The sequence below is a fragment of the Podarcis cretensis genome (assembly GCF_951804945.1).
Source record: "Podarcis cretensis genome assembly, chromosome: 8".
Classification (NCBI taxonomy): domain Eukaryota; kingdom Metazoa; phylum Chordata; class Lepidosauria; order Squamata; family Lacertidae; genus Podarcis; species Podarcis cretensis.
The window spans coordinates 71,649,787-71,674,269 of NC_137177.1; the positions used below are offsets into that span (position 1 = coordinate 71,649,787).

At 45.0% G+C, this 24,483-nt stretch overlaps 1 protein-coding gene across 2 annotated transcripts; it reads left to right on the forward strand.

The window, feature by feature from the left end:
- Nucleotides 1–2,408: 2,408 nt before the first annotated feature.
- On the forward strand, nucleotides 2,409–24,006 carry TTC34 (tetratricopeptide repeat domain 34). Of its 2 annotated transcripts, XM_079986825.1 has the most exons (9): nucleotides 2,409–2,440; nucleotides 3,898–4,012; nucleotides 4,170–5,795; nucleotides 7,298–7,523; nucleotides 9,656–9,848; nucleotides 12,160–12,326; nucleotides 14,741–15,011; nucleotides 16,142–16,356; nucleotides 23,405–24,006. In XM_079986825.1, exons 2-9 carry the CDS (start codon nucleotides 3,996–3,998, stop codon nucleotides 23,924–23,926), a joined length of 3,237 nt encoding a protein of 1,078 aa, XP_079842951.1. In that variant the 5' UTR covers nucleotides 2,409–2,440; nucleotides 3,898–3,995; the 3' UTR covers nucleotides 23,927–24,006. The 2 variants fall into 2 exon arrangements, with proteins under 2 accessions (XP_079842951.1, XP_079842952.1); XM_079986826.1 differs by lacking the exon at nucleotides 3,898–4,012 and having other exon boundaries at nucleotides 2,419–2,440.
- Nucleotides 24,007–24,483: the final 477 nt, after the last annotated feature.

The window sequence follows — 24,483 nt, forward strand, 5'->3', positions numbered from 1 at the left end:
TGAGTGGTCAGGTGCCAGATACTGCTATGATGAAAGAGGACGGTGTCACAGTCATGTGCAGAAATAGATTGGAATAGCTTATTTGGTCCTTGATCTCTGATTGTGTTTCTTTCTTGCCCAGATGGAGGACAGAGAGGGATGAGCACACATGAATTGCTGTACATGTAAAATTCACATGCCTAGCCCTGTCCACTTTTGCTTCTGGCCATGCCTACCACTTGCAGGTAGCCCTGGCAGATAACCCAGAAGTCCACCCCTAGGATACACCACTTCTGCTTCCATCGAAGGGCGATAGCTCTCTTTCCTCTGTGTGACAATGGTCATACCACCTGGGTGCCTCCTCCTTTTAAAAAATTCATGGTCTGCGCAGTGACAAAAGAAATACCTTGTAGCATGCTTTAATATTTAACCAGGGTTCTGGAGAGCTGTATTCTCTTCCTCTCCCTCTCCCTCTCTCATTCTGTTTCTGATACAGTTTTGGAGATATTGTGAATACAAGAATCTCAAGCCATGTGGGAGAAGCACCTCATCACAATTACCTGACCATGGCAGATCATGTAGGAAATTCTGGTAAGTTGCATGCCTAATGTTGCTGTCGTTCCTCTGAGTTGTCTCCATACAGTAGACCCACTGAAAGTAACCTACATCATTTATTTGAATGGGTCTGCTCATTTCCACACTGTCTGCTTCCAGATCCATTTGCTAAGAATACAGAAATGATTGCCAAAACTTGAACTATATTCTGCTATAGTTCAGAACCAGCTGCTGCATCGCGTGAAAGTGCAAATATAACGTGGAACTTAACAGTTGGGGAGATGTTAGGAAAATGGAATAAACTGCCACACGAATGCAGCGTTAGCTGTAGACAACCTTTCACTTTCTGTAGTTAATAATAATAATAATAATAATAATAATAATAATAATAATAATATAATTTTATTATTTATCCCAGCCACTCTGGGTGGCTTACAGCATGATTTAATCCTCTTTCAGGCCACAGCGCTCTCATCAGGCTCAGGTCAATGGGAATGTTTTCAAGATGGGAAGAAGTCAGCAACTTGACCCTTCAGCCACCCACCATTTTTTCCCGACCTAGAAAATGAACCCCTCTTAAGTCATTTGAAATTAACTCTCCCCCTACCCCGCCACTCCCAGTCAAGTGTGAAAACCAGACACAAACTCAGCTAAGTGGAAACAGTGGTTTGGGACAGGAATTATAAGAAAATTGTCAAGTTGGCTCTGCCACTAAGCGCTCCCCATCCTGCATTCACATTCAAGGCAAACACAGTTTTTGGAAATTGCAAAATTCAGGGTAGTGCAAATTTCAAAGAATAATTTTGGAACATACCATTTGCCAAGAAAACATGTTGGTAATTTGTTTGAATTGTACACTGAGCTCACATATATGAATGGGCATAACTGTTGGGCATGGTTTTTCTGTTTGCTTGCTTTTTATCTGAAGCATAGGTGCCAACTCCCTGAGGCCCTGGGTACCCGAGCATCCACAAAATTCAACACCAGGGCCATGCATGCTGCATGGCACCCATGGCATCCATGGCCCTGGGCACCTATGGTCACAGGGCTAAGCTGGCACTCCTGATCTGAAGTGCAATTTTCTGCATTTATTCCACAATTTGGGGTTTTTTTTATTTAAATGCTCATTAAAATTTATCAGATTTTTCCTAATATACACCTTTTTGTATGCAATCTTGATTAATTTGAGGCATTTTCTGTGTGCTGCTTTAACTAAACTTCACACTTTCCTCTGATGTATTTTTGCTTGAAGAATGAAATTGGAAAATTCAGGGTAGTGCAAATTTCAAAGAATAATTGTGTCCTGGTTTGTATATTGATTCATCAGAATTAATGGACCACAGGTAGCATGTCCATTAGTGTTGAAGGGTCTGTTCTGAGTAGCACCCTCATTAGATACCACCCATTATCTGTGTACGTGGATCTGCATAGGAAGGCTATCTTCTACCAAATCAGACTATTGAATCCATGTAGCTCAGTATTGTCTACACTGACTGGGCTTTCAGACAGGGGACATTTCCAGCCCTACTTGGAGATGCTGGGGATTGAACCAGGTACCTCCTGCATGCAAAACATGTTCTCTGCCACTCAGCTACCGCCCACAGACACAAATTGCTTCTTTGGCTGAAGTCCCGGGGCCTTTCATGTGCGCTCTCTCTCTCTCTTTCTCGCTCTCTCTCTCCCTGCTGGGACCAAGCAGTCTGAGGCAGTGTTTACTGTCTCCTGGGAAACAGCTGAGCATGTGGTTGTCTGAGCTGCTCCTGCTTCTCTCCCCCCCCCCATGCCTTCCTGCTTATGGGAGACAAGTTCTACGGTGGTGGAAACATAGCCTGAAACAGGTATCCATTCTCTCCAGTGAAAGCAGGATGGGGGCCGCCAAGAATTAACGCAACCGCTTTTCTTACATGTGAGTCCCCACCCCTTTGACAGACTCTTGCTTTCTCTGTTCTGATTTTTTTCCACTGTCATCAGCAGATGGGGAAGGTGCCAGATAAATGGGAAGAGGATTCCCCCTCCCACTATAAAAACCCACACTTGCCCATTAGGGCTCAGAGGATATGCGAGTCCCTGCTTACAACCCCCACCCCCACCCGAAGATAGAAAATTGGGGGGGGTGCATAGGTGCATTATTCTAGCATAATTTCATGGAACTGGGTCCTCTTCCTCATAAACAAAAACAGGAGAGAGAGTTGTGCGTCCCTCTACCAATATTATCTTTAGATCTGTTGGCAACTGGGCTGTCAAAACTCTCTCATTTGCGGTAGAGGAATTGCATTTCTCCAAGGGAGGGACAAATTATCCAAAGATTCCTCAGAGCTGAAGCTCCAGCAAGAGCACAGCTTGTGTCTTCTTTTTTTCATGTGGTGCAATGGGTTGGAGTGCCTGGCTGCTAACCAGAAGGTTGGTGGTTTGAGCCCACCCAGGGATGACTGTGGGCAGGATCCTGCATTGCAGGGGTTGGACTAGATGGCTCTTGGGGTCCTTTCCAACTTTACAATTCTATGCTTCTAGACAGTGCTTTTTTCTTTTTTCTGGGGGGATGCTGTTAGTTTCTGTTTGCCACTGTGAAGTGTTTTGGAGTCACAAGACTCTGTTTTGCATTCCACACATTCCAGACTGTTGGAAGTCTCACAGGAGATGGGAGACGGATGTGACGTTACTGGTTTCCTGTTCCTTTGTTATTCAGTTGCTCTCTGCTCTCACAGAGAGAGGATGTATTTCTTTTCTACCTGCGTAGCTTAGTAATAAAACTTAGCAATGTAGCCCAAACTTCTCGTCTCTTCCCTGTGCTGGAAACTCTGCTGAATGGGGGATGTGCCTGGAGCCTTAACAGAGGCTCAGGTCGTTAATTATCATCGGAGGGCGATTCCAGAAGAGTCGCTCGGTTGAATGCAGATTCCGACAGATGCAGGGGTACGCATAACCCTAAACATTTTGTGAATCTAACGGAAGAAGAAACTTTTTTTAAAAATCATATTTTTTTGTTTCTTCTCTAGCATGGTGACCCATCAGTTCCGTTGCTACCCCCGATGGTGGCCTCATTTCCTGTCACGGTGTTTTCTGAGTCTCAGACAGAAGCGAGTGTTTAAGGTGTGGGGTAGGAGTTGGAATCTAGCTCGGTGATTGGTCAGTTTCATTGTTACCACCTCCGATGGCAGCTTCTAAACATTTTTTTAAAGAAAAAAAACACACTTCTTCTAGGAACCTCCAGCCTGTGGGTCAAATGTGACTCTCCAGACCTAGCTATGAACTGCCCTGAGACTTTTCTGTGAACTGCCCTGAGACCTCCAGGTATAGGGCGGTATATAAATCCAAGAAATAAAATAATAATAATATCTGTCTGCCCCTTGGAATTCTCCTCAGGCCACACCCTTCACCAACCTTGCTTCACACCCTCTTTGAGCATTTTTGCCTGGCTGGGATGTGTTCCTGGACTCTGATAATGCCTTTTGCTGGCTGGGATGGAGGATAGAAACAGGTGAGAGAGAGTGTTGTTGAAAACAGCCAGCAGTGCTCTTCTTATGACCCCTTATGACCCCTTCAGAAGTATTTTGATGGATTGCAGCCATGTAAACAAGCTAAGTCTTGACATTTTTCTATCTGTTTTTCTAAAAACATATATATTTAAAAACCAGGCCTGGAAGCGGAGTAAACATGGTTGCTGATAACAGAGAGGGCACCATGTCCTCTAAGGACCAGGCGATGCAGCTCTGTGATGTGGCGGAGCAACAACTGGCTGCAGATGACCCTTCACTTGCCACTGCCTTCTACACAGCTGCATTCAGCTGCAGCATCGCAACAGCTGTCGAAAAAGTGGCTTCCATGGGAGAAGAGTCACGTGCCAAAGTGACGGTCACTTTATCAAAGTGGTGTCGGGATGGCGGCCCCATACCAAAGATTCAGTATGGTGGCCTGAACTACACATCACTCAGCGTCGAAATGGCAGCCATTTTTCTCTCAACCCTCAACCCCAACAACACGGCCGCCTCTCTCTGCAAGATGGAGGCCCTGATCAAACTGGGCTGCTATGAGGAAGTGCTGCGGCGATGCAACTCTCTGCTGGACACCCAGCCTTGTGTGGAGCTGGTCCTCACCAGGGCGTTGGCCCAGGTGCTGTCACGGACCCACTTCCAAAATGGCGTCACAGGTTATCTGCGTGCTTTTGCGGAACGCCGGGGTGAGACGGTGAAGTTTGTGCGCAATCAGCAAAAGGAGCACCTTCAGCGGATAATCCAGGCATTTTTTGACTTCATCTCACTTCAGGAGAAGACTCACTGCGGCAAAGGGGGCTTGGAAAACTGGCAGAGCGACTGCTACGACTTCCTGGTTGCCATTTCCCCAGAAGACATCCACCCCTGCCAGGCCCAGCCAGCCCACCTCTTGGAGAAGCACAAATGCAAGGAAGGCATCTCTGCCTACAACGAGGCAGCCAGTGGTGCATTCTGGGATGAAAGAGCATCTGGACTCCTCATGGACAGGGCTGCTGTGTACTTCTCTCAGGGCGGGAGGGTGGCAGAGATGATACAGGACATGACAGCTGCCTTTGAGGCAAACCCCAGCCTGGCAGCAAGGCGCTTTGAGGCCCTTTTCACCACCGGGGATGCTGAGAGGATAGAAAAACATGCCAGAGCAGCTCTGGATCTGGAGTTTGCTGCTTACAGAGAAGCTGTGCGTGCCAGACCTGAGGTCCGGAGTGATAGTGGCAAGGAGCTTCTTTCCCCAGTGATCCGAACCCTTCGCTTCCTCATTCAGATTTCTCCAGGTGCCGGGCGCGAACTAAATGTCCGCCTGGCAGACTGTTCCCTCTTGGAGGGCAATGTCCAGAGTGCCTTGGAAATCTGCAACCACCTTCTGGATTCTGAGCAGGAGACTTATTACAACACCCTTCTTGCCCTCCGGGGGTTCTGCCACCTCCATGACAAACGCTGTGCAGAAGCCCTTCAGGATTTCCAGAAGATCATAGAGTACAGCTCTCCACACCCCAGCAGTTGCATCAAGGCTCTCTGTGGCCGTGGCTTAATCCGAGCTTGGGGCAGTAGTCCTTACCTGACCGCCCTGGATTATATCACTGCCTGTAGGTTTAGATTTGAGGAGGCCAGCTTTGTCATCAAGTCCTACATACCGTGGAACCAGAGGGGCTTCCTGTTAATCGTTCTACAAGAGGAAGCAAGGAAGATACTGGAAAAGAACCGAGACCCCAGGGGCACAGCTGCCCTTCAGAACGAACCAAGAGGGCTGGATGGATTCCAGGTGAAAGAAGGGTAAGCAAATCTCCCTGGACCAATGCTTTAAAAGACAAATGAGTTAATATTGTAGTGCAGGGGTGGGGAATCTCTGCCCTGTGGGCCAAATTAGACTCAGCAGGCCTCCCCAATTGGAAATGAACGCCATTTCTGCTCTGCCACACTCACCCAGACATCCATCTGGCATCATTATACCTATAGGGCAGGTTAAGATGCAGCTAGGCCTGGAAAAGTGTTTCAGGCACCTTTCAGCAGATTGGTGGCACCTGCAAAGTCCTGTGTTCGAATGGGGAAGCTTTTTGGCCCAGCAGGTCAAATCTTTATCTCCCCATCTGCCCACAGGCCAACTTCGACAGGTGGATGGGGCCAACCACCTCTCATGAGCACTTCTCCATTGCAAGCTCCCCTTGACTTTTTTTATTAAAAAAATATTTTATTTTGACAAAGTAATAACCAAAAATAAATAAGGATAAAAATGTGCACCCCACCACCAAGACCATTCCATTGTAACTATCCAACCTCCCAAAATTTCAACACCTCTTGAGATGGTTTGACCCCTTTCTGTTTATTATTATTATTATTTCTACCCCACCCAACAGTACAAATTCTACAAACACCTTCCATATCTCCTCAAAATCAACTCTCCTGCATATCCCCCGTTTTACCGTAATGGCACATGTTAATTCATCATTAATAGCTATATCCCACATCTGTTTATACCATTCTTCCATTTTACATTCTGCTGGCCCCTTCCACTTTCATGCATCTATCAGTAAATTTGTGAGCAAGTCCTTCATAGCCTGCGAACCTTTCACCCCATCGTAAATTGATAATAATGCTGCCTCTGGAGTTTCGGTCAGCTTTAACTCAATGATTTCTGTTATCTTTTTTTTATAATTATTTATTAAGATTTTCCAATTTTTTACACAAAGAAAAACAGTTAACAAAACAAAAAGCAAAAATACACATTTAAAGACAAAACAAAACAAATATAATTCCCAATTCTTATTTCCATTACCTTATATCCCGGACCTCCTCTCACCTCCCCCTTTTGTATTCCAGTTCAAATTCTTAATTCAGCAAAATCCTTGTTGCAGCATTGATGTAACTTATTTTAACTTATTATTCCACCTTTACATTACAGCTGGTAACCATTTAATTTCTGTCCAACATCATTCTAACTTTCATCTCAATGATTTCTGTTATCTCCTTAAACACCCTTTGCCGGAAAAATAGTACATATTTACACCCCCACCACATGTGAATATAATTCCCTGTTTCCTGGCATCCCCTCCAACATAACACTGAATATTCCTTGTTCTCCTTGCCTTTTAAGCCTCTCCTTGTGCTTTGCACAACCTGCAGAGACCTAAATAACACTGTCCATCTTTCTTGGGCTCCCTTCAGGGCTACTGTAGACATGTTGTTTGGATACTGGAAAGACCTAATATACAAGTGTTAGAGAACAAGAGAGAGATAATCTGTGGGAACACCCCTACTCCCCCCCCTCTTTTTTTCAGCGATGCATCTGGAGCTCACCAGCTGGCTTCTCTCCTGTTGGACCTGGATGCTTCAGATGAGACATCTCAGCTCCTCAGTGCTGATGCTCTGTACCAAATGGATCGATTAGATGAAGCTCACAAGGTCCTGTTGGTGGCTCTCTCCAAAACCTCCCAGAGATCTGCCTTCTTGGCCAGGCTGGCTCTGCTTCAGTTGAAGAAAGGCTTTCTATATGATTGCAACCAGGTAAGAGCAGTGGGATGGGGAAGGCATGCCAAAAGAAGGGGAAATCATCACTAAGGAAGCAACAAGGTAAAATGATAAAGGGTAACAAAGTGAAATGAATTTTTCAATATATAGACAGAAAACCAAATGACTTTGATACCCATAGATATGTTAACAACATTTATTACATGAAAATGGGGTTGAATCTTAAACAAAAACAAAAACACACACATGAAGAGACAAACGTACAGAAAACAAAAGGCAGTGGACAATCTTTCATTGGCGGTTTGTAAACAGAGTCAGGATGGCTGCAAGTCAGGGATTCTTTAGCTGTGATTATCAGGGGTTATATTAGATGACACTTGGGATTCCTTCCAATTCTATGATTCTATGAGACTACCAAATATAAAAGCTCTATAATACAACAACTGAAACAGATAAACATGCAAACTGAACGTATGCCAAAATAATATATCCACAGTGTGTGAACAACCATGGAATAATCTAAGTGAAAAAGAAACCCTCTAAGCTGTGTATGATATGTTCTTCTAGTTCCTCAGTCATATTGTTTAGATATGCTGAAATGCCACCAGAATATGTTCTTGGTCAGGTTTTCCAGTCCAGCCCACAACTGCTTCTTACCCTAGAAAGAGAGACACGTTCACTGTTTGAGTGACTGTACTCCAAACAATGCTGCACTATAATAACTAGCTTTTAACACACAACCATTGCATGGTAGCTGAAATAATCCACAATGGTAGTTCTTCTCTGCATAGGCCCATTGAAGTAAATGAGTGTGACCAACTTAGCTCCATTCACTTCAATGGGTCTACTCTGTGCAGGACTCAGTTGAATACAACCCAGTGCCTTTACGCTATCAGTTAAGACCTAAATTATGTGAACAGCTCATCACATGGGAAAGGGGAGCAGAGTATCTGCATTGCATTCAGCGGGTCACTGTTCAGTCGCTGACTTTGCCACTTAAAAGGGTCAAGTAGCAGACAAGGAAAAGGTCTTCATCCTGAGACCTTGGAGAGGGGCTGCCAGTCAGAGCAGACCAGAAGTAGCCAGTGTGGTACCCTACAGATGCTATGAACTCCAATTCCCTATTCCTGCTGTGTCCTAAATCCCCATTCTGAAATCCAGGTGTGCGGTGAACCATTGGCAGGGCAGGAATTTTTGCAAGGGTCATCCACAAAGTGCTTGTAGGCATAGTAAGCATTTTTATTTTTAAAAGAAATCAAAAATCAAACACACATCCTTTGGCCATGAATTAAGATTGTTGACTTTTGGAAAGCTAGTTCAGAACAACCTATAACTTAACAGCAGAGGGCACTCTTATCTTTGCTTAGGACTCGCAGAAACTCAGAGTGTCCGCATAGGAACCTATTTTAGCTGCTTTTTGTAGAGATGCTCCAAGACATATAGCCCTGGCTTACATGCAAGGGCATGGCTGTCTAGGCTTTGGAGAGCTAACAAAAACATCTTAATCCTGTGCTATTTTAAGACATCACAACTCTGAAAAAAGATCTTGTAATCTGTAAGGAATCTGCTTGATTGGATCTGCTTTTTCCAGGCATATTGGAAAGGGAAAGGAGTTAGAAGGGGCAATGAAATCTCTGCTCCCAGCTGCTGGAAATTTTACTCTATCTACCCCGCTTCCCAGAAACTACCTCTATGCACCCGATTTGATCTTTCCCAAACAATACCTGAACTGAAACACAGCTATCCTTCGAAATTTGCACTTCTCCACATTTTGCAATGCCTTTCTCCAATCCAAAAATGTGTATATTGGGGGAAAGTGTGAATAATAAATGTAGTGCATCTAAATATGTGATGTTGGGGAAAATTGCTTGCAAAAGTTGTATGTCAGGAGAAATTTGCACTAAAATGCTGACACATTTCAACAGAATTTTTTTTTTTAATTGCAAACTGACATGCAAATGTGGAGAACCGAACCTAAGACAGGAGGCGAGGGAATGAGAAATGTCCGAAACCCAGAATGGACAGATCCACCCATCTGCCCGGATTTCTTTAGTTGTGATTCCTGCACTATAGATGGCCCTTGGGGTTCCCTTCCGACTCGACAGTTCTGTGATTCATCCCTAAATCTTGGTCTGATCCCTCTTTTCTCTGTGTTTCCTTTACTGAAGCTGCTCAAGAAAATGACCCAAACTGGGGAGACCTCCTGCCTCCTGACGGTCGTGAAGATTTTAAAAGAGGAGGATCGAGCATTGATGCAAAGCCACTGTCACTCCAGGGCCATGACGATCCTAAAGAACAAGCAAGGGGGAGGTTACATCAAAGAAGCCATCCTCTACCTCTCCTTTGCCATCACCGCAGCAGGTGAGACACCCCACGGTAGCCGACTTTGCACAAAACCAGGCACGCAGGTCAATACTAATGGGCAAAACCTATCCCTCCTCCTTTATTTCTACAGGTTTTTTTAATTCCCCACACTCTTGAATATATATGGGGACTGGACTACTGTATTTTTCGCTCTATAAGACACACCAGACCACAAGACCCACCTAGTTTTTGGAGGAGGAAAACAAGAAAAAATATATTCTGAATCTCAGAAGCCAGAACAGCAAGAGGGATCGCTACGCAGTGAAAGCAGCAATCCCTCTTGCTGTTCTGGCTTCTGGGATAGCTGTGCAGCCTGCATTCGCTCCATAAGACGCACACACATTTCCCCTTACTTTTTAGGAGGGAAAAAGTGAGTCTTATAGAGCAAAAAATATGGTACTTCAATGCACTCTTTGTGGGGCTGCCCTTGAAGATAATAATATTAATAAAATAATAAAATTTTATTTATATCCTGCCCTCCCCAGCCGAAACCGGGCTCAGAGCGGCTAACAACAGTAAAATAATACAGCATACTAAAATCAATTCAAGATGGCAAGAGAACTTCAATGGCTTCCAGATCATAGCAGCCACATTACTGCCTGGGGTTGCATTCAGATCTCATATATGTCAGTTTGCATTTCTTAGTACAGAAAGCATTGATCTGATAGCGTAGCGATCTTTCCTATTCTATTTAATTCAAGAGGGTTCTGGAAGCTTCTCTACGTGAAAGAAAGAAGCAGAAGGTTCATGATGTTTGGGTTATTCGTTCAGAGAAGCTGAGTTCAGCTGGTTTAAACTGGTTCTGTTATCTCTTTCTGTCAAGGTCATGCTGACTATAATAGTGAGGCCAGAAGGAGCCTAGGTTTCATTCTTTCTCTTTCTCTCTCTTTTCCTTTTGGTGTGGTGTTCCATTTATAGTATTAAGGTTTAGTCTTCTTATAAGTAGAGTATTGTGAGTTTAAAGATAAGTCTGCTGCAACTGGATTTTTTACGGACAGTGCCAATCCTGAATGTATTGGATTTGTGACTATTATGCTCATTTGCCTTCAGTAGCAATAAAGCTCTACTGGATGAAATGCCTCTGGTCTATTTTGGGGGGGATCCTGCAACGTGTTTAAGTTGTTACTCTGCTAACTATACATTGGAACTATACAATACTGAGTAGAATTTAAATGTCAATGTAACCCCCCACCCCTACCCCCATTTTAAAACAGTTGCATTTGTTGGTTCTTTCTGGGCCCAGTTCAAGATACTCACATTAGTGCTTAAAGCCCTAAATGACTTGGGCCCCAAATATCTGAAAGATCTGCCTGCTATCTTTGCATATTTGAAAAGTCTGCCTGTTATTTCTCCAGATGCCAGGTTCAGAATTGGTTGTTTTCTGGGCCCTGGGCATATGGCACGAGTTCCTGCAAAAGAATAAAGCTCCATTTTGTTCAGGGAGATAAAAGGCACCCCTGTCTACCCAAATTGCTTGCAGCTAGAGCATATCACGGAAGAGACTTGTTGTACCTCGCAGGGAGGATTGCTGAGGCAACAAGTCTTTTCAAACTGGGTCGTGTGATAGTCAGTTGACAGTCATTGAGAAGCAGTCAAGAGCCCAGCGGAGGAACCAATGGGTGTTAGGTCTAGTTTCTACCAAAGTGGTGAACCTGTGTCTGGGCTACATCACTTCAAGATTAAGTTGGGGCTTAGCAGAGCCAGGGCACCTCTAATAATAATAATAATAATAATAATAATAATAATAATAATAATAATAATAATAATAATCCTGTCCATGCAGCAGTTAAAGCCTCGGGACTAGGACCTAGGAGACCAGGGTTACAAATCCTCCCTCACAAGGTTGTTGTGAAGATATAATGGAGAAAGGGAGAGAAGCCATGCACACCACCTTGAGCTGCTTGGAGGAACAGTGGGATCAAAATACAAAATTAATAACAATAACAGAAAAAAGCAGCTATTAAATACTAATCTTAGATAGATCCTAACAAGTACTAATCAGAATTAATTAGGATGATGGAAAAGGTTCTATCTCAGATTAGGCATGTAAGGATCTGTCAAATTCACTTCTCCAATCACTAATTTCCCCAGTCTTAAATTCACTTCTACACTTTTAGCAGCAACTTGCAAAAAAAAACCCCAAAAAACACACACCACCCTCTGATCCTCATGAAAATTCATAAGGATTTTAGTGCAAATTTCTCCTAATATGCAGCATTTTGACTGATGTAACATTTGTGCAAGCAATTTTCATTAATGTTTCACTGATAATGTTTCATTTTCATGCACGCTTTCTGTTTTGCTCCAGGGGGTTATGCTGTCGATTCGCTTCTTAGCCGGGCCCGCTGTTACGGGCATCTTGGGCTGAAGAAAACTGCCATATTTGATTTCAATGCCATCCTAAAAGAAGACCCTACAAATGCCCAGGCACTGAGTGGGAAAGGATTTGTTCATCTAGCTCTGAACCAGAAAAAGGCAAGAATGGAGTGGTTTTATTTTTCTATTTACTTAAAGGTAAAGGTACCCCTGACCATCAGGTCCAGTTGTGACCGACTCTGGGGTTGCGCGCTCATCTCACTCTATAGGCCAGGAGCCGGCGCTTGTCCGCAGACAGCTTCCGGGTCACGTGGCCAGCGTGACTAAGCCCCTTCTGGCGAGCCAGAGCAGCACACGGAAACGCTGTTTACCTTCCCACTGGGGAGCGGTCCCTATTTATCTACTTGCACTTTGCAGTGCTTTCGAACTGCTAGGTTGACAGAAGCTGGGACCGAACAATGGGTGCTCACCCCGTTGCGGGGATTCAAACAGCCGACCTTCCGATCGGCAAGTCCTAGGCTCCGTGGATTAACCCACAGCTCCACCCACGTCCCGTCTATTTACTTACTTACTTACTAAACAAGAATTTGAGCCAGAGGAAGAATCATAGCTCAGTTGGTTAGAGAATGGTGCTGATATTGCAAGGTTGCAAGTTGGACCTTCGTATATTCCTGCAGAGGGTTGGATTAGATATCTTCACCTGAAGTTAGGGAGAAGTGGGTAGACCAAGAAGTGTAAATCAGCATTTGATGACATAATCCAGCCAGGCAAAAACATTCGAGGAGGGTGCAGAACAAGGCTAGTGAGGGACATGGCTCAGAGGGGTGTGTGGCCTAGGGAAAGTATGAAGGACAAAACAGAGAGGCAAAAAGGGCTGCGTTTGGTCCATGGGCCTGAGGTTTTCCCCATCCTGGCCTAGTGGATACAAGGACAGTCCAAGACAAACCATAGGATCATAGAACTGTAGAGTTGGAAGGGACCCCAAGGGTTATCAAGCCCAACCGTGCTATTGCTGGCTGAGGCAAAGGACAAGACAGAGTCTGGGAGTCAGTCAGAGTCTGGGGGTCAGCTGGGCTGGTGGGGCTGACAGATCTCTGCCCTCCAACAGGACCCCAACCTCCGTTGCCCAATTATCCCAATTGGCGGTGCCAACTCTGATTTTTTTGGGGGGAAGGGGAAGTTGTGCAGGGCTGCTCTAACCACTGCACCACTCGTTGGCTCTCAGGTCATGCCAGGATAATGATGTGAAGAAAGAGGAGGGGAAGAATGAGAGGCCCCAGGGACAGCAAGAGAGAGAAGATCTGACTGAGCTATAAAGGCTTTCCTTTCTTTCTCTGCTAAATCCCGTAAAGGCCTGGAAGGGGACAAAAAGGGATATTTTGATAAAGGTTAAACAGGATTAACATTTTGAAAACCCTCCCCCCCCACTTCCCCCCTCCTTTTCAACCATTAAATGCAAACTGTGTCTGTATCTGCAGCCCCCAAGTGGCCCGTCTTAATAGGGAAGGTTGTGATGGCTAGCTTATCTGCCTTCCGAGATAGCAGGCGCATGACAGTGAAGAGGCTTTAATGTTCCCTGTCGCATGCATCTTGCATGCATCTTTAATACCTCGGGATTGAAAAGAAAGCCCTTTGTTTACCAAACTAATAGAAAAGGCAGATAATTAAATGTCATTTTGGCTTTGAGCAGGGCAGGCGGGCAGGGGAAGCATAGAAATTAGCTCACAATACTTTTGCTCCGGCTAATTAAACTCTTTTAGCGCCTCCTTTGGTTTTGAAGGGCATACAGGAGTGTCTTATAACACCTGGTAAGTGGCAGAAGCCAATCTAGGGGAGAGTGGCTGGTCTGTGCGCACTGTGCGCTGAGCCAAGAGGGTGTCGCAACAATGACTTAGAACGGAAGGCAAGAGGTGACCTTGAGTGAGTCGCTGCCTCTCAGCCGGACGTACCTCACAGAGTTGTTGTATGCCCTTGAGCTCCTTGAAGAAAATGGTGGAATATAAATGCAAATAATGCTGTTGTTGATAATGATGATCAGGGCTTTTTTTTCCCCCAGCCAGAGTGTGCTGGAGCACAGTTCCAGCACCTTTTTCTGGAGCCTCCAAACAGCAACTCATGGTTGTATGAACCAACTCCCGAACCAATGGCTCTTCTCTTCCTCCTTCCCCCTCACACACACAACCAACGCTGACATGACTGTGCTATTGCTCCTCCCCACAGGCAGAGGCTGCTGTGAGGCCGACCCGCAGGCTGCCGAGCTGTCCCTTCTCCCTCCTCATTCTGGCTGCTCTAGCAGGAGGCAGCGGGGAAGCCCATGGCGCTGGAGGAAGCAAGCGAGGAGAGAGGGGGGAGGGGAGGGGAAGCCAGGCTGTGGTGTGAGCAGATCACTTCAAGGAAGAGGAGGAAGAAGAAGAGGCAGCCTCCCCATTGTCCTGACCCAGGTGCCCAGGGATGACCACAAGCCTGTGGATGGGAGACAACTGATAATTATGACAACAGATGATATAAACCAACCAGAGCTGTGCAAACAAATAGCAGGTTTTTCAAAAACTACTCTTGTTTTATCCACATAGGAGGCTGTGCACGATCTGACCTCAGCCCTAAGAGCCAACCCAGCTGTAGCAGTTCAAGAAATTCTTTCATTAAAGGAGGAGGCGCAGATGTTGATCCATCAGTGGCTGTATGACCACTGCAGGGCTAGGCTGTCAGAGTTCATTGCTACCAAAGAGCCACCCGTTGGAGATACACTGAAGGACCTTGCTGTAGCTGGGGCATTGCTTGTGAAAATAAAGAGCAAGGACACAGAGAGTCACATGCTTTATGTGGACCTTTTAGCCGCCGATGGTAAGAGAACTTTCAAATATCCTGGAGTACCAGCTCATTATTTGGCATTACTGTCACCCACTGTTTCTTAGCAACAAATGGAACCTGGTTAGTCTTGCCAAGGTGTGATGATTATCAGCTCATGATAGGGCAGGAGCCCCAGTGTTGCAGGATGCGCTCCCTGCTGAAACATGGAAGAGGCACCATCAGCATTGGCATTCTGCCGGCTTTCAATAATGCAGCTGTTTACCCAGGTGTTCCCTTGATCTCTTCACCTGAGTCTCCTGTTTGAACTGCTGTGTCATTATTGTGCATTTTAATTGTGGGTGTTTAGATTGTAATGTTTCTGTAGCTTGTTTTTATACTTCGTAAATAGCTTCGAAGTCTATTCTGATATTAAGCAGAATGATGATGATGATCTAGGGGTGCTGTGTTTCAAAAAGTAAAAAGCAGAGCACCCCAAACGTTTTAACAAAAACGCCAAAAAAAAATGTGATTTTTCGATTGACTTGCCTAAAATCCAGGACAAAGCGCCACATGGAACACCATCAAATAAGCTCCAGGTGAGCTTCCCTGATGGGCAGAGAGAGACTGAGGAAATAATTTTCCCATTTTGCTTCTTCTTGTTGTTCTGATCACGAAGGGGTTCCAAAAGCTTCCTTATTTCATCAACAGCAGTTATGAACTGGTTTTCTAATGGAAAAATCCCTTCTGTCAGTGCACGGAATATTAAAATCACAGTTTGAAATGTGGGCGCACATTTCAATTTACTATGTTCAGAGTATGTTGCATGTGCATGTCTCATGTCAGTCAGCTTTACAACAGTTTTGTAAGGTAGGCTGATACCAATATTCCCATGGAGCCCTTCAGAGATCCATTGGGCAGGCAGCTGCCATTTACTGCACCAACAGAAGTATAGTGACCGGATCAAGAAAAGTAATAACACCACTCTATTCTGCTTTGGTTGTACAAAAATGTCCATGTTAGGAGAAAGTCATGCTAAGATTCTGATGAATTTTCGTGAGAATGTCATCTTCTTCCTTTTAAGTTCAAATTGATATGGAAATTTAAGAAGAGAAAATGAGAAACTGAGAGAAGAAAGAACTATATTAGCCTATCCCGGTAACCAGTTTATTGATGTTCATTGGCAGGGAGAGACAATGAGGCTCTGGCGCACCTCCAGGGAGAGTTTGGTCACTCTGCACCCAGTGATTCCATCAATGCTCGCTTTGGAATGCTCCAGACCAAAAAGAGCCACATGAATGTCGCAGCCCATATTTTGGCCAGTTTGGCCTCAAATGACTACAAAGACATAGGATACCTGATGAGCTTCCTGAACACCAAGCAACGGCAATGCCTTGCTCAGGTAAAGCTGCCTGCTTGATGCAAATGATGTCTGTTTTTCAGCTGAAGTTATCCCTGCTTCTCCATCAGTGAACATACCAACTCGTCTAATTGAACACTATCATATTAGGAGATACGCTGGAGAAACAAGAGAGCAGTTGAACAGATAGATCTGGGATGGAGAGCCTGTGGTCTTCCAGATGTTGTTGGGCTGCAGCTCCCATCATCCTTGACCATTGTCCAAGCTGGCTGGGGCTGATGGGACTTGGAGTTCCTATCATGCATGGAAGACCACAAGTTCCTTATCTCAAGATGTTGTTGGACACCACTTGCTCTTGTGTCTGATTCTGTTCCTACATTCTGTGTTCCTCAGTAGGATTGATGGGAGTTGGAGCCCAGAAACACCTGGAGGGTCACAGGTTCACAATCTCTTCTACAATGCAAGCTGGAGAACCTGTGGACCTCAATATAGTGCTGAACTGCAAATCCCATCATCCTTGACCATGGCTTCCCAGCTGTTTTGGACTACAACTCCCATCATCCCTAGCTAGCAGAATCAGTGATCAGGGATGATGGGCATTGTAGTCCAAAAACAGATGGAGACCCAAGTTTGGAAAACTCTGTCCTTGACCATGGCCCAGAGCAGCTGGGGCCAATGGAAAAGTCCCAACAATGTATAGAGTAGCCACAGGTTCCTCATCACCATATTTTTGGACTACAACTCCTATCATGTCTGTTCCTACATTCTGTATTCACCATGCTGTTCACCATGTTGGCTGGTAGAAGGGAGATGGGACCTCATCTGCATTCATTCTCTCTCTCTCTCTCTCTCTCTCTCTCTCTCTCTCTCTCTCTCACACACACACACACACACACACTCTGCTCAGGATTACACCAATATCAGTTTGGAGGTGAAAAAGAGATCCTGCATCCTGGTTTTCCCAGATGATACCTGTTCAGGTTACCCAGAATGTTGGCTTTGTTCCCCAGATCCTGTTTTCTCCAGTTGCAAGTGACACCCATCCCTTTTCAAAAACAAACAAACTGTTTGTGGATTCTGTGAATCAGGCTGGCCTGAACAAACACAAAACAGCTCCTCCCTATAAAAAAAACAAACAAACCACAAAAAACACCACCCTGTGTTGTGTGCTGATATGCTTAATAAATAAAGGGCCTGGAGAGGACTGTTTTGTATGCACCCCTCGCAAGCCAGCAGGAGGGTGTTAAGTAAGCAAGTATTAATTTATCAATCCCCGAGGCAAAGAACCTCTCTTCTCTAAATCAGGCAGGCAGTCGGAGGGGGCATATCTCTTCTGGGAGAAAGAAGCTGGGAGATTTTAAGAACTAATTGCCAATCACCGACTTAATGTGGGAGTTAAAAGGACGACCAAGAACATTACTCCAGGGGGGCAAAGTGACTCCTTACTTAGAAGTGAAATGTTTCTTAGCTACATGCATTTAGCTGCCTTTTCCCTAAGAGGTTTGCATTTCTAGCAAACTAGATTTGCAAGCCTTCCCCCTCCCAAGGTGTTAGGGAGCAACCCTAGCCTATTCCAAATAAGCCAAATTTTTTTGCCTATTCCAAATAAACAAAGGCACCGGGGGGGGGCGCACAAATGAGGGACACTTCCAAATTGACATGCATAAGTGGACTTGTATATATTCATAGAATCATAGAATTGTAGAGATGGAAGGGACCCTAAGGATATTCTAGTCCAACTCCCTGCAATGCAGAAATATGCAGTTGTCCCATACATTCCTTCCATGTTGAGATACATCAGCAGCTTCAGCATCAGTTACACTCAGGGCAATGTTCCCTTCTTGGGGACTACATGCCGGTGGTGGGTGAGGCCAGAGAAAAACATGGGAGGAGCAAGGAATGCAATATTATTATTATTTATTTTTTGGGACGGTAGGCGAGTTTCTAAACACCCCCACCCACCCTTCTCTGTCCTCCTCCAAGGCAGGTAAGAAGCATTCTCAGAATTCAAGGACACATTCCACACTCAAGGAGGATTCAAAACAGGGTTGGAGAGGCGAGTGGCTCAGAGACATGTGTGGCTTTGGGAGAGTCCCAGACAGTAAATTCAGGGACACCCAAGACATTTTCTTGCCTGGTGTCAGGGATTGGCTGGACGAAGTGGAGTGGTGGCAGGCACCATCCGGAAACCCAAGGGAAACTCCAGAGGAGGAAGGCTCAAAGCCTGGGGATTGGTGGTAGGACACCGAGGAAAGGTCAAAAGGAGAAGATTGGAAGGAGAGGCTGGGTGCTGAAGGGGCAACAGGGGTTAGTGAGCAGGAGGAAACTGTGACAGGGAGCAGTTCAGACTCTGAGGCTGCAGCAGAGGAGGGGGTCAAGAGATGGCTGAAGAATCCCTCTCCTGCTGTGACAAGCTCCCCCCCCCCCCCGGTCTGCAAGAACGCAGAGAATAATGAGGAGATTAGAACAGACCTGCATCTGACTCCAGCCCTGACACCTGTGCAGAAGTCCATTTTACTGGCAAGCCCTGCACACCTCTGTCCACCAACAGCTGCCCTGTTTTGTCTAGTGGTACTCCCAGGTCACACAGGACTGTTCTAAGCACTGTCTCTCTCAATGACTCTCAGGTCATGCCAGGAGGCACGAGCCAGGCTCAAAGACACATTCCAGCCAGGGAAAAACTATTGGGGAAGGGGTGAAGGGCAGCGAGTGAGGAGGTGTGCCCTAAGGAGCAGATAGAGAGGGCTGGAGGGCCGCCTTCAGTTTTCACCCCTGGTCTGGAACATTATGGGAAATTTGAACAGTGGGTCTGTTTCCCAGTCCCAGCCATTGCTCCATGGAAAAATGTGTGAGACCTTCAACCCCAGAGCCCCCTGCCTTGATCTCCTACAGTCATCAATCAGCAACCAACCAAAAAATCAGTATAACTATACAAGTTATTTTGGCATCCCTCCAGTTGCCCTGATATTTTGGGAGCTAAATTAGGCTGCCGTGTGCATTAGCAGTAATTTTAACAGAAGCAATTTTCTTTCCAGCTCGCGTTGCCAGCTGTAAGATGTGAGATGCAATAAAGGAACTTACTGGCAGCTGGTTTAAACATGAAGCATTTCCCTGGCCTTGGTCAAAGTCTTCAGCGATAGCTCTTTTCAAAATTCAGAGTTCCTGTTCCAGTGTGGAATGAAAAGAATGAGGCAGGTGGGTATGTTTAGTCTGGAAAAGAGAAAACTGAGAGGTGAGATAATAGCTGTCTTCAAATATCTGAAGGGCTGCCAAATGGAAGATGGAGCAAGCTTGTTTTCTCCTGCAGGACCTGAACCAGTGGATTCAAAGGACAAGAAAGGAGATTCCTTCTAAACATTAGGAAGAACTTTCTGACGGTAAGAGCTGTTCGACAGTTTAATAGAACCCCTCTGAAGGTGGTGGACTCCTTCATTTGAGGGGGTTTTTTAACAGATGTTGGATGGCCACCTGTAAGGGACTCCTTAGCTGTGATTCCTGCATCGCAGGCGGTTGGGCTACATGACCCTGAGGGTCCTTTCCAACTCTGCAGTTCTATGATTCTATTAATATAGCCAGTGATATAGTCACTTTAACCACAATGCCACACTCCTTCAAGAACACAAGGCATGGATGAGCTCCTTTTAGTAAAGAGTAGAATAAGGCAAGAAGATCAAACCGATCCATTCTTAAGGAAATCAGCCTTTAGTGCTCACTGGAAGGACAGATCCTGAAGCTGAGGCTCCAATACTTTGACCACCTCATGAGAAGAAAAGGGGACGACAGAGGATGAGATGGTTGGACAGTGTTCTCGAAGCTACCAGCATGAGTTTGACCAAACAGCGGGAGGCAGTGGAAGACAGGAGTGCCTGGCGTGCTCTGGTCCATGGGGTCACAAAGAGTCGGACACGACTAAACAACAACAAAACAAGGATTTTCAGCTAAGCCCCCCCTTTTTTTTTACTCAGAGGAGACCCACTGAAATTAATAGATCTAATCTAAGTCATGTCCATTAATTTCAATGGGTTCGTTATTTACTTCAGGATGGATGCATTCAGAGTAGACCCATTGGAGTTAATGGTCTTAAGCTAGAGGCAGAGCCAAACCATTCTAGTTGCATCCCCGTCCTTCTCCCTGCTGAGTTCTACTGGGACAAAGAAGGAAGAGGATGGGCAATGCCACCCTCTAGACTGGTTGTAAGTAAAAATGACCAGTTGAGAGAAGATTCAGAGTGGTGGGGCAATGCCCTATTTGCCCTGATAAAGCAGCCCTCTGCACTGCTTGCCAATGGCATTGCTTATTGCTTAAACATTTGCTCTGCAGCAGTGTGATGAAAAAGTTGTTTTCGTTTCTGAGTGCTATAAGAGCAGTAATGAGAAATCCATTAGAGCCACAGTGTCCTAATGAAGGTCTCCTGATTGTCCTTCATGAATTGAAATGGAAGGAAAGAGCTAACTCCTAGGGGCTGTGGGGGCTTCGGCCCCCATAATAAAATATTTAAGATATTTTTTCTCCATGTGATGTTATCTGAGTTATCAATATTCTTCCTTGTTCATCTTTAAATAGTTTCTTGGGGGTCCAACTCTGGCTTTATATACATTACAACTCCTCTCTTTTTTGTTAAATCAGAGGTTGCAAAGTCCTTTCCCAGACTTCAATTTTTCAAAATTCTTCTATGTTTCTTTGCAATGTGTGTTTCCTGGAGGCATATCACATCCAAATTTAGCTTCTTTACAACATGTTCAATTTTATTCCTCTTAGTCTTATTATTCAGTCCGTTTACATTCCAAGTTAGAATTTTCAAATCCATCTTGTTCCATATTTATTTCTCTTTCGCCTCCATTTCTGTTGAATCTTCCTTTTCCTGTCCAGCTTCCAGTCCCCTGTCTGGAATCCTAGAGATGTCCAACACTCAGTGGTAGAGCATCTGCCTTGCATGCAGAAGGTCTGTGTTCAGTTCCCAGCATCTACAAATAGAGCTGAAAAAGTCCATCTGAAACCCCGGAGAGCCAGTCTAGACCAGTGTTTCCCAAGCTTGGGTCTCCAGGTGTATTTGGACTACAACTCACATCATCCCTAGCTAGCAGGACCAGTGGTCAGGGAATTGTAGTCCAAAATAACTGGAGACCCAAGTTTGGGAAACACTGGTCTAGACATTACAGAGTTAGATGGACCAATGTTCTCACATGATAGAAGACAACGTCTTGTGTTTCTATGGCACTACAATGAGTCTTAAGGATGATGAGAGTTGTTAGGAGACTCTCTACTCCCCCCCCCAAGAGCTACAATTCCCAGAGCTCCCTGAGAAGAGGGATTGTCTCTCAAACCACTCTGGGAATTGTAGCTGCGTGTGAAGAATAGGGGTCTTTTACCAACTCTCAACATGTGTTGAGTGTTAAAGTGGTATGATACTGCTTTTAAATGTATAGTGCAGTTGGGGTCTTAGTATGGTGCAACTGGATTTTCTGTATCCGTTGCATGTTGTGATTGATCAGCTACAATGTGAGCCTTCCTCCATTTCCTCAGAATATTACTTGGAGCTTCTAGTTTGCACTGTGAGAGCAGGATGTTAGATCAGATGCTCCTTTGGCCAGATTCAGTAGGCGCTTATTATTTTAGCTTCACCCACTTCACAGAGAGCTTAATTCATCAGCCCCAGGATTCCTAAAAAGACATCCAAAACTGGTGAGAAGGAGAAAAAGCAACCAAATTACTGCCTTAATTTGCACTGGTACATGCTGACCTCCCCACCCACCACCCCTGGCAGAAATGTCGCTACGGCTACTTAAACCTCTTCTTGCATCGCTCACAAGTGTTTGGCGTGGAAAATCCAGATTGGTTTCAGATTGTCACTTCAGGCTGAATTCTGTGTTCCCTTTAGTAGATGACATAGAGTATACTATCCGAGAGCAACAGTGGTGTCATGCAAGCAACTTTAAAAGCACACGGTCCTCATTTATGTATTTTTCTTCAAATGAAAGCATCATGAGTTACTGGATCCTAAGCATGTGCGCTTGGGAAGTAAAGTCATGGTGAATTTACAGAAACATAGGATGCTATCTTAGGTCAAGTCAAACCATTGGTTCATCTAGCTCAGTATTGTCAACACCCACTGGCAGTGCCTCTCCAAGGTTTCAGATAGGGGGTATTCCCAGTCCCACTTGAAAATGTCAGGGATTGATCCTGGGGCAACATCCATGCAAAACAGACAGGGGGAATTCCCAGTGTTATCCAGAAAATCAAGAGTTTAAAATTATGGAATCATAGAATTGTAGAATAGGAATGGATGTCCAAGTTCCTCTAGTCCAGGGGTGGCCAACTCCCAAGATACTGCAATCTACTCAGAGGTAAAACTGGCAGTGACCTACCCCCCTTTTGGGGGTTCAGGTAAAAATTGTTGAGCTTTTCTTAGGGAGGAGGAAAGCCCCAGTTTTTTGGGGTTCAGGTGAAAGTTGTTAGCTGTTTTTAAGGAGAAGGAAAGCCCCATTTTTCTGGGGTTCAGATCAAACATGTTGATCTTTTTTTAGGGGAGCTGAAGTTGTTGAGCTTCTTTGGGGGGAGCCAGTGACCTACCAGTGATCTACCACAGATGTGCAGTGATCTACCAGTAGGTCACGATCTACCTGTTGGACATGCCTGATCTAGTCCAGTGCAGCAATCACAGCTAAAGAATCCCTGACAGATGGCCATCCAACCTCTGGTTACAAACTTCCAATGAAGAAAAGTCCACCATCTTCCAAGTGAGTCCATTCCACTATCGAACAGCTCCTACTGTGAGAAAGTTCTTCCTAATGGTTAGTCACAGTCTCCTTCCTTGTCATTTGAATCAATGGGTTTGGGTCCTACCCTCTGGAGCAGCAGAGGACAAACTTGCTCCATCCTCCATGTGACAGCCCTTCATATATTTGAAGATGGTTCTCATATCACAGTCTCCAGGCTAAACATACCCAAACCATTCATAGCCAACTTCTTGGGACTTTCAGCATACAAAGCAAATACTCCACCACTGAGCTACAGCTCTTTAGTCAGACTTACTTCTGAGAAAAGAACCTAATTTAGGACTGGGGGTAACCAATATTCTTCCTGTCTCTAGGTTGCTTCCAAAGAAGGAAATGTACTGGTGAAGGAGCAATTCTACACAAAGGCTGTTGGCTACTACTCACTGGCCGTCTTGGCAAGTAATGGCAATCCACGATATCTCCGCCAACGTGCTGCTTGCCTAGCCCACCTGAAGGACTACAATAAGGCTTTGACAGACATGGACAAGGTGATCTCCAACCACGGGAAAAACAGCCTGAAGACTCAGATTGAGGACTACTGCTTGCAGGGACATCTGCTCTTGTCCACCTCCAAGGAGGAACTGGCGGTCAAGCGGTACATCCAAGCTCTTCAGCTGGAACAGTCTTTGGCTCTGACCGTCATTGCTGCTGATCACGATGGGGATGCACTGTCCAAAGCATTCCTGCAAACTGCTCAGTCCTCCTTTGCAGCAAAACGTTATGAAGAATCCTGGAAGACTGCAGAGTATGGGCTAATGATCAACCAAAACAACGCTGAGCTTAAGAGACTTAAAATAAGACTTAAACGGGAGGCATCTGGATGCAGAGTACAATAATTTATTCAGTCTGGGTCACAGGAGGTTTTCTCATGACCTGCATTTTTAAATCAACCATCTCGATTTGCATTTCCCAAAGTAACATACAGTAGTACCTCGGGTTACAGACGCTTCAGATTACAGACTCCACTCACCCAGAAATGGTACCTCGGGTTAAGAACTTTGCTTCAGGATGAGAACAGAAATTGTGTGGCGGCGTGTTTCAGGTTAAGAACAGTTTCAGGTTAAGAACGGACCTCCAGAACAAATTTAAGTTCTTAACCCGAGGTACCACTGTATTTACTAGAACGTAGTTACTCACCAGTTTTCGCACATCGCCCAATGTTGTGATAATATAGCTCCCCAAAAATGTACCAGAGCACATATTTTAGAGACAAGACATACAAGTGTGTATTTTATGAAACAGTGTGTTGAAAATTAATGTGATTTTTGGTGCATTTTTTTAAATTGCAGAGTAGTGCAGAAATGGACTTAGGAATGAGCACATTCAAAGCAGACACAGACAGACAAATGAATGGATCCATCCTTCCTTATTATTCAGTGCTTTAATTCATCAA

Bases quoted from the DNA above. Each gene is read 5' to 3' on its own strand.
- TTC34 (XM_079986825.1), top strand. The intron at 9,849-12,159 runs GTGAGACACCCC...GTTTTGCTCCAG, and splicing joins CTTTGCCATCACCGCAGCAG to GGGGTTATGCTGTCGATTCG. The intron at 15,012-16,141 runs GTAAGAGAACTT...GTTCATTGGCAG, and splicing joins GGACCTTTTAGCCGCCGATG to GGAGAGACAATGAGGCTCTG.